This window comes from Chamaea fasciata, unplaced genomic scaffold (assembly GCF_029207755.1).
Source record: "Chamaea fasciata isolate MVZ Bird 193981 ecotype frontalis unplaced genomic scaffold, bChaFas1.0.hap1 SCAF_3, whole genome shotgun sequence".
NCBI classification, from domain to species: Eukaryota; Metazoa; Chordata; class Aves; order Passeriformes; family Sylviidae; genus Chamaea; species Chamaea fasciata.
In genome coordinates this window covers 100,194,811-100,210,468 of record NW_027094088.1, presented here as the reverse complement: position 1 = coordinate 100,210,468, position 15,658 = coordinate 100,194,811, and the positions used below count along the sequence as shown (strand labels likewise).

General features: G+C 37.3%; 1 protein-coding gene across 1 annotated transcript in view; it reads right to left on the bottom strand.

Annotated features, from left to right (window-relative positions):
* GREB1 (growth regulating estrogen receptor binding 1) overlaps positions 1-15,658 on the bottom strand; it is an 87,925-nt gene that overhangs the window by 53,150 nt on the left and 19,117 nt on the right. The window contains exon 2 of the mRNA XM_066179938.1: positions 2,208-2,364. Within this exon, the coding sequence (XP_066036035.1) occupies positions 2,208-2,364 (157 nt within the window). The remainder of the gene's footprint in view (positions 1-2,207; positions 2,365-15,658) is intronic.

Sequence of the window (15,658 nt, the reverse complement as noted above, 5' to 3'; positions counted from 1 at the left end):
TTCCTTCCTTCCTTCCTTCCTTCCTTCCTTCCTTCCTTCCTTCCTTCCTTCCTTCCTTCCTTCCTTCCTTCCTTCCTTCCTTCCTTCCTTCCTTCCTTCCTTCCTTCCTTCCTTCCTTCCTTCCTTCCTTCCTTCCTTCCTTCCTTCCTTCCTTCCTTCCTTCCTTCCTTCCTTCCTTCCTTCCTTCCTTCCTTCCTCTTTGTGCCAGCTCTGACACTTAATGGAGCCTTTGCTAAGCCATCCCAGCTTGTTAACCAGAAAAAAGTCTAACTAAGGAAAAAAAAAAGTGACCAATTTCCTTTTTTCTTTTTGCTGGGTTTATGTATTTAATTAGCACAGTGGAAGATCCAAAAGATGGCAAAATTCATGAAAAGGGAGAAAATGAAAATGTACAGATAGACAAAGTCAACAGAACAGGATGTGTTTTATTTCCCCTTTGGACAGAGGTAAACTGTGAGGTTTGTTCAACCACAATAGGTGATTTAAGAAAGAAACAGAAAATGGAAGTGGAGACTAAGAAATAAGAGAGCTACAGCATTTTCAGTTCAAAAGTGGAAAGAGTAAAAGAGAAGGTACTCAAGCATGAGCTGCTGCCACCTGTAAAGGGTTTCATTAGCATTGCACATGCCCCCAAGGGTGTCGCTGATTCAGGTGCCTCCTGGCCCTCAGAGCACAGGGATTCATGTAGCTAGAAGTGGAAGATTCAATTTCTGACAAGGCTGCAGTACAGAAGAGCAGCTTGAAGACCTCTTCCACCTGAGGATCAACCTAGGAGGCACTCTATTATAGGTGCCTTCAGAGTTCCCCTTGTCTGAAACTTTCATGAAAGGAATGCTCTCTGTCAGGCTGCTATGAGACTTTTAATTACACTTCAATTCTGTGTCCATTAACTACAAAGAACACAGAATCAGCCCCTCAAGGTTTACAAAGTTCTTTGAAAGTCTTGAAAGAAAGAAAGAAACTACAGAGGTGTGAAATTGCACTTTTGTTCCTGAACAATGCATCTGCTCCTGTGGCATCTTTCCCAACTGATGTCATAATCAATTTTGTGACATCACAGCTGCCATGGAAGTTTATTAAATCCTTATGGAAGGGTATGATAGAACAATCACTTTGTGCAGGGAATATACAGCATATATATTTAAACAATTAATGTATATTCATTATTTTGTCCTATTTTAGCAAAAAAAAGAAAAAAGACAAAAGAGGAAATTACTAATGATGCGTGAGCAAATATTTTTTTTTCAAGAAATATTCGTAACTGTCACTGTGAGGCAATAGTAAAGACTAACCTGTGCAAAATACTTTTATCTGTTACTACTCCTTGGCCTGAATTTGTGTGTGTGTTGTGTGTTACTGTGGACCTTTATGCATCTCTCACTGTAACTGCAGGAAAGTATGACAGGGAAAGTAGGTGTGGACAAAAGACATGAAACTCCACCCTCTTGACAGAAATTATTAAATAATGAAATTATTAAACATAACCGTACACCACTATGCCAACGTTTTGCACACACCAGTAAACTCACTGGAAACCATGAGACCACTACAAATAACAAACACCAAACTGCATCATGAGTTTGCTTCTCAGATCCATACAGTTCATTTAAACTATATTACTGAGAAAACAAGCTTCTGTAAATATACACACATTCAGTGAGAAATCCTATGTGTTAAATACTAACTTGTGCAGGGTTTGTGAGAGTACACATCCTTAATTTTTACCTCTGCAACTACAGAATATCTACAAATATTATGCCTGAAGTAAATATAAATCAACTCAAAAGCTAAAAAAATATTTCTGCTGTATTTATGCACACTGAAAATCAGTCTTATTATATATGTTTTATAAATCTGTTATGGGTTTCCTACCATTTACTATGTGACTTTCAGCAGTACACAATAAATTACAGGATAACAGATTTATGTTCCAAATCTCAAAAAACTTCTCCACAAATGGAACAGTTCCTAGAACTTCAGGTTTTGTGTATAGATGAATCTGAGCAAGTGGCTTAATTCTCAAAATAGAAGACAGTGCAGTTTGTATTTTTAAACTAATTCTAATACATATATATTTGCAAGTCATAAAAAATCCAAATAAAAACTTCTGTTTATCTATGTTATGATTTAAAATGTGTATGCTGAGCCATGGCTGAGCAAATATCAGAACTGCCTTTGACAGAAATAGAAATTACTTTTTTTCCTACCTTCCAGTGATGATAGTTGCTGTTCAGCTTCCAAATACAACTGAGAAAAGATTGGTCTGGGAACTAAGTTGTTTGAGCGGAGAGAGGCCTCAATAGAATTATGCAACACTTCTTCAAACCGTGTTGTCTTGAGCTGACCAGCGTAAGAATTTCCCATCTTCTCAAAAAAAAAAAAAAAAAAAAAAAAAAAAAAAAAAAAAAAAGACAAGAAGAGCAAAAAATAAATAAGATATTACAATTTAAGCACTCAGAATTCAATCACTGCATGCTCATGCCAGGCTCAACATTTCTCATGAAAAAGAAATGCTTCATTGTCCACAAAGAAAGGCAAAGAACATTGACTGCAGCAGTCACTGAGCAGATCCTGCTGGTAAATTACAGGAAGTTATCTAAAAGTAACAGCTCTCTTCCATTCAGCAGAAAGGCAGCAAGCTTTGGCACCTTCTTGAAAAAGTGACTAGAAATCTGATTCAAGTGATTCCTTGATTTATTTAGCAATTGAGGAGATGCACTTTCAATAGTCATCAATTTATTGTTGAACAGCCTTTCTGTTTTAAGCAATTTGAATCAAATAAATGACCTGGGCAATAGCACAGTTTTGTGCACTTATCTTTGCATGGTCCATCATGGCTGAACACTGGCTAAAGCAGTTCAACATATCTTTTAGAGGTGATGTCTCATAAATAATGTAGCATTGCTGTAACCCAGAGATGGTGAAATATAACTTTTACTTTTCACCATAAACAGTATTTTTTCTTGTAAAACATAGGGGGGTTTTGTTGTTGTTAGAATGAAATGGTATCCATTCACATGCATTGATATTGCATTCATTTATTTATTAGGACTTTACTTTTAGTGAAACCACGTAATTTATTCATTCTGTCATTGAGCAGACAGTCTATTCCAGCTGAATATTCCCAGGACTTAACTGACGCCTACTTTCCACAGGGAACACAATGAATTGGTGTAACCAAAAGCCATGTCAGCTTTCTTTCCCTATTACAAAGTAGCTCTTGCCCTGGGCCCCATGTCCTTTCCCTCCTCAAGTAACTGTGAATAGAAAGCATGAAATGCTTCCTGTTTGTGGCAGTAATTCCTAAACACTGAACAGCCCTCCTCAGCACTGGCTACTGCTTGGGAAATTAGTCTGTTGGGAAGCATCCTGTAGGAATCAGTGGAGCAAAAGGAAAGCCACTGTGAAACCACATACTGCTTGTCATGGAAAAAGGGGTTTGAAGAGAACAACATATAAACTTGTTGATTTGGATATCATTTTATGGCTTTGTAAAGCATATTTTACATATACAACCATATTTTAGTGTACTTGTTTGTATCATGTTAATACTGTATAGAGAGTACAGCTAGTACTATACATGACAACATTGTTATAATAGATATATATTATATTAATAGAACCATAATGAGAACTATAAAACAATGGATGCAGTATTGAAGAAAATTGTTCAGACTAAAAGAATGCACTACCGACAAAATACTCATGAATATACACAAAATCAAACAGAGAAGTTGCACTGGAGAGTAGTGACATATCCATTTGGTAAAGGGTAAATGGGAAGCTGCAAAGCCTATTAGAGATGTTCACTGCTAATATGGAAATCAGGCTACATCGTCTCTTCCATCACAGACAGCAGATTACGGTTCCCATCCCACACTGATAGGAACCCTCTTTTGAGTACTGCTTTCCCCTATGCCAAAGGCAGCTGAAGACAATGAGGAAAGCCTGACATCAATGTCCTTAACAAGCTTTATCAAAGGTATATGCAGGAAACCCCAAGTCAGCTCTGAAATGAATTATATTCAATGCTGAATGCTTGCTCAGGATTTATAGAGCCCATGAGTGGTCAGAACAGAAACCCTGTATTTAATCCTGAGGATGGCAGAAACCAACATCTTATCAATGTGACATTACAGATAAGGAATCAGTTAAGGTTATATTATTTGTGAAACAGGAGGGTTTTGGAATCCTTTGCAACACAAGCATGTTTGTTTGTCTATTAGGCAGGTAATTTAGTTTTGTGAACGGGTTGGTAAAAAGAAACAAAAATACGCTTTCTGGATTTGTAAGTTGTCGTGCTTGTGTGATCTTGCAATCAGTGTAAACACAATCATAAACCCAGGAACCTATTTTGGAAGACATGATAAATATTTTTTAGCCATTTTTCATCATCAAACACACACCACTGGACCCATAAAATGGGCACTACAGGAGTTTTTTTTGTCAGCATCACTCTTTGCTGTTCAGAGTCCCACTGACTCTCAATTGCAGGAGAAATTACTTCTCCAAAGCAGCAAGGGAGAAACCATTCCCTACTAACTATACGACAGTTGTCATCCCCCCCTTTTCTTTAGAACTGCTCAGACTGTGGTATCTGAATTGCCAGTTGCTGACTCCATGGCATCAGGAAGCAAAAACTGAGTCCTATATCCCTGCTTCAATGAACTCAGCACTCCCAGCCCTGATTTGGGTTTCTCTTGGGTACAACTGGGTGCCACTAAACTTTCAAATGCTTGTGAAAGTCTAAGTCATGCACATAGACAGTGACCAGATCTACTAAAAAACACTGACACAGAAGGATGGCCCTCCACCCCATCTACTGATAAATCAAAGGGCACCTCCCTATCACATGGTCAGTTTCCATGGTGAGCATGCAGAGGAAAATACTTGCCAATATAAGGAGGGGGGAAAAGGCAAAGAGCTAGACCTGGAAGAGCCTCATAAAAGCATGCGAAAAAGACAAAAACTACTCTGAGCAAAAAAAAATGCAGATACAAACGAAGCAGGTCAGGCCAATGCCTTAGAAATCCATGGATAATGCTGGCAAAGAGAGATGCTAAGTCCAGGCATCTGAAAATGTGAGTAAAAGTTTGTTAGTCACTGAAAGGAGCATCTCAAATTCCAAAAAAGGAACTGTCAGCATCTCAGTGGAAAACAGGGACTATGTGATTAAGAACAACAGGGACCTTCATGAGGGTGAACGTCTGTCACATATAGAGTCAACTTCAAGTTCAACTGCAGCTGAACTAGTCAGGGTTTGAGAAAACCTGCTCTGAGCCTGCCCTCCAGTGCTGTGATTTAAGTAAGGAGTTCCTTCAGCCATGAGGGCAATCCCTACCATGAGAGCAATGACAAGGACTGGTCACAGTAAGAGAAGGCCATGGCCAACAGCAGCAGGACATTCAGTCCCAGCACCCAGATCACGCAGGGAGACCTTGTACATAGTGGAACAAAGACAGCAACACACTACTGGCTTTTTGCAGTGAGGAGTGCTAGGGTTTTGTGAAGACTGAAGATCTAGCACAGAAATCCTGGACAAAATTAATCCTACACCTAGGACATTCCTGGGTATCCTAAGAAAAGGACTTTAGAGCTTGGGAAGTAATCAAAGGCGTTTAACAACTCCCATTGAAATAGACTGATAAATAAAGCCTGTCCTCAGCAGAAACTGAGGAAACTAGAGTATATTTGGGCTGTTTTATGTTGACTTTAAAAAGTGATCAAGGTAACTAAGTGGGAAATCAGGAAGACCTGGTTGATTACTAAGAAATTCAGCTTAGATTTACAAATTATTAATTTACAAATTATTACAGGTGGGAATGTTTCATATTAAGTTGCAAGTTTTTTGCATTACACAATATAATCAACACTGCTACATTAATCCTTTCATTATTGCTGTATAGCAGTGAATATGGTTTCCAAGTTTGAGCAGCCAGCTTTCATTATTTTGAAATAGTTTAACAGAGTAACTTCTATTGCATCATTTCTAAGAGGAGAATAGCAAGATGTTCTCATGCTCCCCAGAAGAATTTGTTATCACTATGACAAAAGGCAGTTTTTCACTTGCACAGAAAGAAAGGATTTGTTTGCATGGACAATGGATTGAAGTATCAAAAGGTCATCTATTAATTTTTTTCTGTGATGAGGGAGCATTATTTACTGCAGGTTAGCAATTTGTTAACAGAATAGTACCAGAAAAGCTGTGATTCTTTTGCCCTTTGAACATAAGTTATATTCATCCAGTAACACTCAAAATCCATCAGTATTTGTAAAGTTCAGTAAAGTCTCTAGTAATTCTTTAAAAACTGTATTAAAAACACCAGTCTAAGAAGCAAGAAATCTTAGGGTAGGAACTCATATATAAATATAACTATAAGAAGAAAAATAAATTTGGAGACAGCACAAAACTTATTCTCTTCAATGGTAGTGATACACCCTGCAACATCCTCCTCGTGGATTCAGTCCAGCCATGAAACATCAAATTTCACTCTTTTATTTCCATGAAGTTATCTGTAATTACAGTGTTTTCTCTAGCTTTGGATTTGGAAGAATAAATTACTTTTTATCTCCTATATTAATGTGTGTCACATGTAGAAGTGATACTGTGTGGTACCTATTTCCCACAGGTAACATAAAATCAATTCCCACAGGTTGTATAAAATTCTTGATTCAGGAGAACTAAAAGACAGTCTGATATTCAGCCCTGAGACCCAATATAGTATTATAGGTTATGTCTTTACTACTACCCTCAAAATAAGGTTACTACATCCAAAATGCCCTTTGGGAAAAGTCACTGATCCATTCTGACTCCTGAAGTGTGTCTGGGAACTACTGAAGAGAGGGATTACAAGCACCAGAGCTATGCCAAGACATTACAAGAGAAAATTGATTTCTGGCACACAGAAATCTCTCCTTCAATTGTTTCATTTAGTAATACAGCTGTAGCCCATGTGGGCAAAAACAAATTAAAAATTATTCCTCCAGAAATCAACCTAGTTGTTCATGTACCACAAAATTAGCACTTGTAGAAGTAATTTACAAAGCTTTTTCTCTGTCAGTACAAAATCACCTAAAAGCATTGTAAAGAGGGGGATTATTGCCAATTTCTGAGAAAAATAGTTTCTGGAAGTCAAATCTGTTTCCTCACTCCTCTGTGAGACTGACTTGGCAGTAAGAGAGAGGGGAAAAAAGGGCTCAGAAGACTGATGTTTATGATATAATACTGGAGCGTGGGAAACATCACCTCATTTGAGATTACTTCCAGACCAACATTTTACCAAAATAATTTTCACCAAAATCTTCAAGAAGGGTTTGATTTTCTTCTCTTAGTCTTACCCAGACATAGAAATCTTCAAGCTTCAAAAGACACTGAAAATAAAATTACAATTCTCTGCTGAGCCCAACTCTACCAACAGCAACAAGAATAAACTCAGCAGTCATTTATGGATCTGTTGATTGAAATCCACTTCTTCAGGGAAGTAATTTATTCCTTGGCTGTCAGATGAATGAGAAGTCCCCAGTCATTCTGTGTTTCATATATGACTAAAGTTTGGCAGTTCAGTGGACCCCATTTGGTCCATTATATTTTATATGTAACATGAAACCTGTAAATAAAAGCACAGTTACCTTTGCCAGAAATTCTAGCTCATTCTCTGTTACCAGACCTTAAAACTTCTCCATGTCCTGTGGACTTACATAAAAATGTTATCTAAAGACCAGTCCAGATTAAACTTAATGGTTTCCAAAAACTTTGGATAGTAGCTCACGATGAAACACAGACAGTCTGATTAAGGTTGATGACAGATCACAGAGAACTTAATCCTACCACCTTTACACAGCCAAGAACAATTCTGCTGCTGTTTCCATAAAATGAATATACTGTAACAAGACTACTCAGATCTCTCTCTACCGCTTCTTTTTATCTTCTGTTTGCTTTTAATTTTTATCTGAGATCTTCCTTTGATTTTGAAAATCAAGCTGACAGGTATTTTCTCCGGCATCAACAGTGAGATGATTTCCTTCCGATTCATGTTTCCAAGCAACAGAATGTGGGAACAAGAGTGCAGATTGAAAGGTGTCAAGCTTTTTTTGGGGTTTTTTTTTTGTTTGTTTGTTTGTTTTTGTTTTTTTTTTTTTTGACAACTCTAGATTCCAAGCCAAAATCCTTATATTAATCACTGAAATCAGTTCTCTCCCTCACTGCAGAAGTAAATAACTGGGAAATGTCTTTCTACACAGGAGATTGCTGCAGAGATTAATACGGACCCTTTTGCAATGAAATTCAATACAGGATAAACCCCCACACCTACTGAAAAATCAAGTCCATTTCCTAACTGATCACTATAAAAAAGGATGAAAACAAACTTGGAAAAATCAATGTTAAACCACCACAATAAAAAACACTATTAAAAAACTATTAATTTCTTTTTTTTTTTCTTCAGGCAGGAAATAAATCAAAAATTTTAATGGATCATTCTTATTATGGATTTATTACACATCCATTTTGGCCATAGTAAAGACAACTTCATCTAAAAATAAAGTGGGTTTTTTTTTCTGAAATTTTTCGACTACAAAACTAATAAGCATTACTTCTGAGTGTTCATTTTTTCAATTAATATACTACAATTCATGCAGGAAACAGCAGCAAAAATAGCAAATGAATATTTTCTATAGAAAAAGCAAAAAGAATTTCCTGACCTGTCTGCAAAAAAAAAAAAAAAATCTCATACAAATTCAACTTCACATTGAACCAAAAAAATAAAGCCAAACAAAATCCAGAGCAATCTAAGTTGTCATAAACTCATTAAAATATAGTTATGCTGGGGGATCTGGACTTAGGCATGTTGGCAATTTAGTGACAAGGAATCTAAGCTGTGACAGCTTACACTGTATTTTTTGGGGGAAACAGAAAACTCCAATTGCAATCAGATTCCTTTAATTAATTAAGGATAAAAGACTGTTTTGGTTTTAAGACACAGTTTGGACCTCCTTTATGGCTACAGAAAATGTAAGCTTCCTTTACCCTAGTAACTTTTATACCTACTCTCAAACCAGAGCTGATTTTTTCTGAGATATTTAAAGTACTGTTTTGTGCTAAAATGACACTCTGTTTTAATTTATTTTAAATAGAATTAAAATTGCCAAAGTTCAAATTGCTCATAAGAGAAAATCCTTTGTTAAGAGCCATATATTAGATTACTATTCAAGTTTTAAAAAATCATAGTCATAAGCACTGTTGGGACTGATGCCTGATAAAAATCTGTATTTGCAAAATGAATTCAGAAGAAATCTTTACTTAGACTTTTTAAAAGTGACTTAGCATCAATTATTAATCTATTTTAATTTTTCACTGGAAATCTATTTTAGACATAATGATGACACTAGTTTTCATTTATTTGCTTTTTGTTTTAGCATGAACCTTTTTTTCAAAGACTTGTCATTCCTTTATATCCTGACAACTGGGCCAAGGAGCCACTTGATAAAAATAAATGTGAGCAGGATGATAGTCCAGTGTTGTATTGATAGTGCAGACTGAGACTAACATATGATATGGCAATAAATACATTTAGGCAATGGCATTTCATCCTGTAAATTCTTCCACATTCCTCTCTGCAAGAAACAATGTATTCTGACACAGATTTCCTTGATTTTCCTACAGGATCTCATAAACTTTGCAGGTGTTACTGGAGAGAAAATCCCTTACCATCAGCCTCCAGCACAGAGCAGCTGATTTACTTTTAAAATGCTTTACTGTTTCTCCAGCACAGAACCCTGATCCTGTGGCTGGTCAGGCAGCAGTGCCTTGGCTCCCATTTGGCTTTTGTGTGTTGCTTTGATCAGCTCCTGGCTTTGGATGAAAGCAATTCTTTCAGAGGCCACCTTCAAACTCTCTTAAAAGAAAAAAAGAATTACACACGTAAAACCAATAGAGCTTTTAAGCAGCAGGAAGAAGCCAAATAGAGGGAGGAGAAAGGGAGGGAAGGAGGTGCCACAAATCAGGGCTAGGAAGCAATGATCAAAGTGGTGACTGGAAAATTAGTAAAAAATATCCCCAAGTAGTGCAGGTCTGGGCTGTTCCGGTAAGTGCAAAGGCTCTCTCACAATCACCTAAGGAGACAAAACTCTCTTTCCAAGAACTGTCTCAGACGTCTCCTCTGTACCTTTGAGAACACCCACTTGAGACCTCAGAGTAACGGAGTAGCAAGCAGATTGGCAAGTCAGGAGAGAGATGATCTTGAAATGCATGTTTTCTAAAGAAAATTCTAAGAAACCAGAACTTGGGGCATACTACTCTTTCTTCTTGTTACTGGTATTATAGAGTGTTTCCAAGAATCTTTTAAAATCCAAAAGGGGTACACAAAGAGTAATGCTGTACTGATTGTACAGGTTAGTTTTTTGAGCCATCCTCAAAACCAGACTTTTGTTTTCCCTTACGCCAAGCCTCCAGACTCATTACCACCCCTACCCCTCCAGGCTCACCCCTGGAAACTGTGCAGCAGAGGTCTGTGGGGCAGCCACACACGCACAGAGACCAGAATGTACAGCTTAAACACACATTGGAGCTTTCTTTTCTTCACACTTTTTTTTTCTTTCTTTGGAGCTGTCTGTCAGGGCAGCAGAGGCAGAGCCAGTGCCTGTGCCAGTTCTCCAAGGATACACACAGAGTGCACAGGTTCAGAAGCTTCACCTAATTCACAGCAAATGGCTTCACTGCTTGAAAGACAGCTTCACTGATTTCTACTAGCAGAGCACACTCTACTGTATCTGGGTCATATTTTCCATCTAGTGAACAAAGAGTGGACATAAATATAATGGGAGCTGTCTAAAATGTGCCTCACCATTTGTGGATAGCAAATACATATGTAGATGAGTATGTCACATTACCAAATAGATCTGAATAGATCTCAGGTTTTACTCAATCAGGAGATTCACAAGTATGTTGAAAATACATTAGATAAGAAACATTCAGTAAGAAAAATAAGCTATCCAAAGCATTAATAAATTATCTTTAGTTAAAAGTAACAGTAGAATCCTCAAGTTTAGTTAATTTAAGAAACTGAACTTAGCAGTTTTAGATCTGAGTAGTCTACTTTGAGAGCTTAAAAATTCACCTTGTCTGAACTTTTAGTATTTTGACGTTTTCCTAAGAGGTAATCACTCAAACCAAGGACAGCAAACAAGAGACAGAAAATGCAAACAAGTTAATATATTTAAAACATTAATATTAGCTATAAAGAGTCTCACAAATATTGTATTTGAACAATAACCAATATAAGATGGTGTATGCTATATTAATATTTTTATTAAACAGTAATAGTATTTTTCAGCATGGAAATGTGCAACAAAAAAATAGACTGTACCGTACTGAAAGCATATGCTCCTCAGTGACTTCCAGCGAATGACTCCTGAAGTTTCATATCCTGATTGTAGTGCTGAATACTTTACACCTGTGGTAACTGCCAGTGATTATGTCCTTGTGGAGTTTTCTTTTTTTGTTTCATTTTAAAGAGTCTGCTGCTTGGCAAATTGGTGAGCACACTTAAGGCTCCTGAGTCAGCACTGTGTGCAACTGAACAACTCAGCTGGGTCACCATGACATGAACACTCTCCTGTCACAGTAGAGCACAAGAAGGTTTCAAAGCTATCTATTCTGAAACTGTGGCAAAAACTAAGAAATGAGACCACAATATACCCTGGCAAGCTGTTCTCTAATTTGTGAGCTGGCTATACTAAATGATAAATGGTCTGATTTTATGTCTTATTAATACAAAAGTGCTGTGCTAGGTCATGGTGCTCCCAGCCAGGCACACATGAATGTATCAGTCTGAAACACTGTTATTATCAACAGTTTTGTTGGAGGCTTTTGGAAGGACTGAAACCTTTTGGGGTTTTTTAAGAAATAAAGGTGTCCTTTTGTACTATAAAGATATCCAAATCACTAAAGAAAGCATAAAGTGTGTACTGTAGGTACTTTGTTTGGTTAACAGAAGAAAAGATTAACCAGAGAATGAAATCAGGTATGTAGCAATATTATCTTTGTGTTGGTACTATGCCCATATCTCCTGTACAAAAGGATAGGAAATCAAAACAATATTTGAGAGAACATGTTCAATATAATGCTGAATATACAAATAAACAGCTGTTGCACCATATTTAAACAAACACTGGATGTTTTCAAGATACAGCTAGAGTACGTGTACGGAGAATGTTTCTGGAAAAAACACATTTATCAAACATTTCTTTAGGTAACAACTTCAGAGGATAAAAGCAATAATTCTGATCATTGAATTTTCTTTCTCTTGTATCTCCAAGTCATGCAACATTCGGATCCATGCTTGATTTTAAACTCAGTTAAATATTACTGTAATGAGTAAATTCAGCCACTTGTTTAGGCTCCCAGTTAAATTAAGTTTTTGTGTAACCTTACATGCAGCATTATAAACTTTATATGCAGAATATTTTTGGTACAGTTTGTGGAATTTCATTTTCAGCCTTCGCTCTCAGGACATGGTTTCATGACTGGCTCAAGCTACTCTAAACTCAGGTTACTGCTGAAAAACAACATCACTGTTGGTCGTATATTCCCCCTCTGTTGTACAGTGGCATTGATGTCAGCTGATATAACTGAAGACTAGTAGTTTTTGTAGGGTCATGTTTTGCCAGATCCAATCCCTCATCTAGGTGTGCATAAAGTATATGGCCATGAAGATACACAAAAGAAAAGTACCAGTACATGGCTAGGCAGGGTGGTAAGAAGAGTATATTTTTCTATAAAAATGCTTTAAATAACACTTTTAAAGACACACCTTCTGATTCTTCTGTAACATAGGAGGGAAAAACCTGAATTTTAAAGCATATTGAAGAACTGTTGGGAACTTCACTGATTTAGTGCTTTCACTGAAAACAATTTTCGTATTAATTGAAAGTTTTCACTGTTTATCTGGTAATTTTTTAAAATGTATGCTCTCTATATACTCAGCATGCTTGATTGGCCCTGAACTGGACAGGTAGTTGTACTGGATGATCATTGTGGGGGCTCTTTCAACTGACAGGCTCTACTCTAGTCTAGTCAATTTTATTCTTAGATTTTAGATGAATGCAATCCATATAGGAATGTGAAAAAGAAACTGTCCAGAAAGTAGTAAATAATGATTTAGGAAAGTGACTAGTATCTTCTTGTGTTACTGTGGAAGTGAACTAGAAGCTTTATAAATGTTAAATATAAACACCAAATACAGGATACTTCAGCCATGCATTTTCAAGCAGGGTAAAAAATCATTTGGCTAAGAAATGCAGGAATGACTGACTGGTTTCCTATCAGCAGTGTACAACTGTGTATCTTCAACACACTGACTTGAGCAAACTGGCACTTGAAATATTATACTGACAGCCAAAGTTTAGCGAAATCCAAAAGGAAAACAAACATTGCAAGAAATAGATATGCATGTGTGTGAGAGGTGATTTTTGAAAGTCACTTTTAATAATTTACCAGATCAACAAAAACAAAAGCCAGGAAATTCACCTTTTAAAGAAGTATAACTTGAGTAATGCTAGCCAAACATATTTGCCCCAACACTGTAGCGCATGCACGAGCAAAACTTCTCTAGGATGCACTGCCCAGGATGTTTTCTAGAATGAAGTCAGGATGCTGCAGTGTCTGTCTCTGACTTTGCTTTGTGGCTGGAAATACATCATCAATGTTAAATAATATTAGCAAAGGGTAGATGTTAAAGAAGAACATGTTAACCTGCTAATCAGGAATGGAATGCAGAAAGGAAAAGAAGCCTGCCTGCTTTGGGTGTAAGCATGGAACAGAAGTTCCAGAGGAGGAGAAAGGGCAAGAGAGCACAAAGGACCCTATTGTGTTTGATTAGTAGCCAGAGCAGGAATTCCAGGAATGGGCAATGAGCATGGAGTTTATGTATAAGAGATCTTGCATACAGAAGCAGTGAAAGTTAGTCATTATGCAACTGCTGATACAAGATGGACCAGAAAAGAAGGGCTCTGCCTGCTGAAATAAGCTGCTGAATCTGTGTGAAATGAGTGGGTAACATAAGTGATGAATTGACAGAACAGTTGTTAGGGGAAAGCTAATCATGTATTATCCCAACAAAAGGTATGTAAAATACATACCTTGTGCCATGGGCATTAAAGAAGAGACTCTTATTTTACAGGACTCTACAAGGAACGTTTTTCACAGACTGGGAACACTGGAATAGAATTGAAACACAGCATATAACTTAAGGTTATAAGCTCATGGTTACAAGGTTTTCAAAAGTCTAAAGCACAGGTTAAAATATGAGCACAAAAATCATAAATTGCATCAAAAACAATTTACCAGGACATGCATTTACAAGGCAGAATGAGCAAAGAGTTGGTCCCAAGTGAAATCAGAAAGGAAAATTAAGATATGATTGTAAAGTTTAATTTTTTTTTCCCCCAAGAAGATGAGAGAAGGTTATTTATGATCAAATGACTGATTTATCCAGCAGCTTGAGGCAGGTAAAAGTGGAGAAGTCCCCAAGAACTTAGTATTTGAAGCATTCTGCATTCAGACTGTGTACGAAAAAACTAAAACTGGGTCCTGCCAATCAGAATGACTGATTTAATTGCGAGACAACTATTTTGCTTCTCAAAATGCTTTTTATATGGCTGTAGGCATACGTGCCTTTTGTGTTTATACAGAAATAATATTGGAGTGTATATAAAATCTTGTATAAAATACCATCTATATAAAATAGAAACACATACCACACTGGTATGGATGGTACTTATGTGGAGCCCAAATTGTTTCCTCCCTGAGAAACATGCTCAGTCTTGTTCTTTGAACAAGTACAAAACAAAAACCTTTGAGATCACCTAGAAATACAGACTGCAATTCAGCTGCCTAACCACAAGTATTGTCTAACTTTGAAATGTTCTGAGTAATTCTGTCTGGATTCTGACTGCTGCTCCAAAGAAGCAGAGTTCTGAAGCAAGTCCTCTGTCATATGTGCCAGTCCTCAATGGACACCTCAGGTAAACCAGTGAACTGGGTAAACCATGAAACCAGGCACCTTTAGGCAACTTAATTGGACTCCAGATATCTACTGTTTCACTAGGCAGAAATTTCCACTATAATCAATAACACCAAGGGATCTGAGAGAGATCTGAGAGATGATTCAGCTGACCAGCTGCCAGTGTTTATTTAGCTCAACATGAGCTGACTCCCTCCCCTAGCTCCATTGACCACTCTTGGCTTCACTGATCACAAGGCACTGCAGTTGTAGCTGCACAAAGACCTCTATATTTAGGAGTCTTGGGGCTCAATTCAGTTGCTTACACAAAGATGTTTAGTGCTTGTTGATACATTCCAGGGTATCTGAGGCAGTGACACAGGTACCACAAAGACCTGCAGGAGACTGTGCCAGGCAGGATACCTGAGGGCATCACAAATTGCAAAAGAAGCACAAGAAAGACACAGAATCACATCCTCCATCCCAAACTAAATTCTACTCTCAAAGTAAAAAACTGGCATATCTAGGGGTAGATTTACATTGTTAAGTGACTCAGCTTCCAGTTTGAAGCTCCAGTTTGAGCTTTCCAGCTCCCCATCACCTGATCACACTGTGTACATACTGGTTTACATCCAGGCACTGTGCACTCAGCTTTAGTC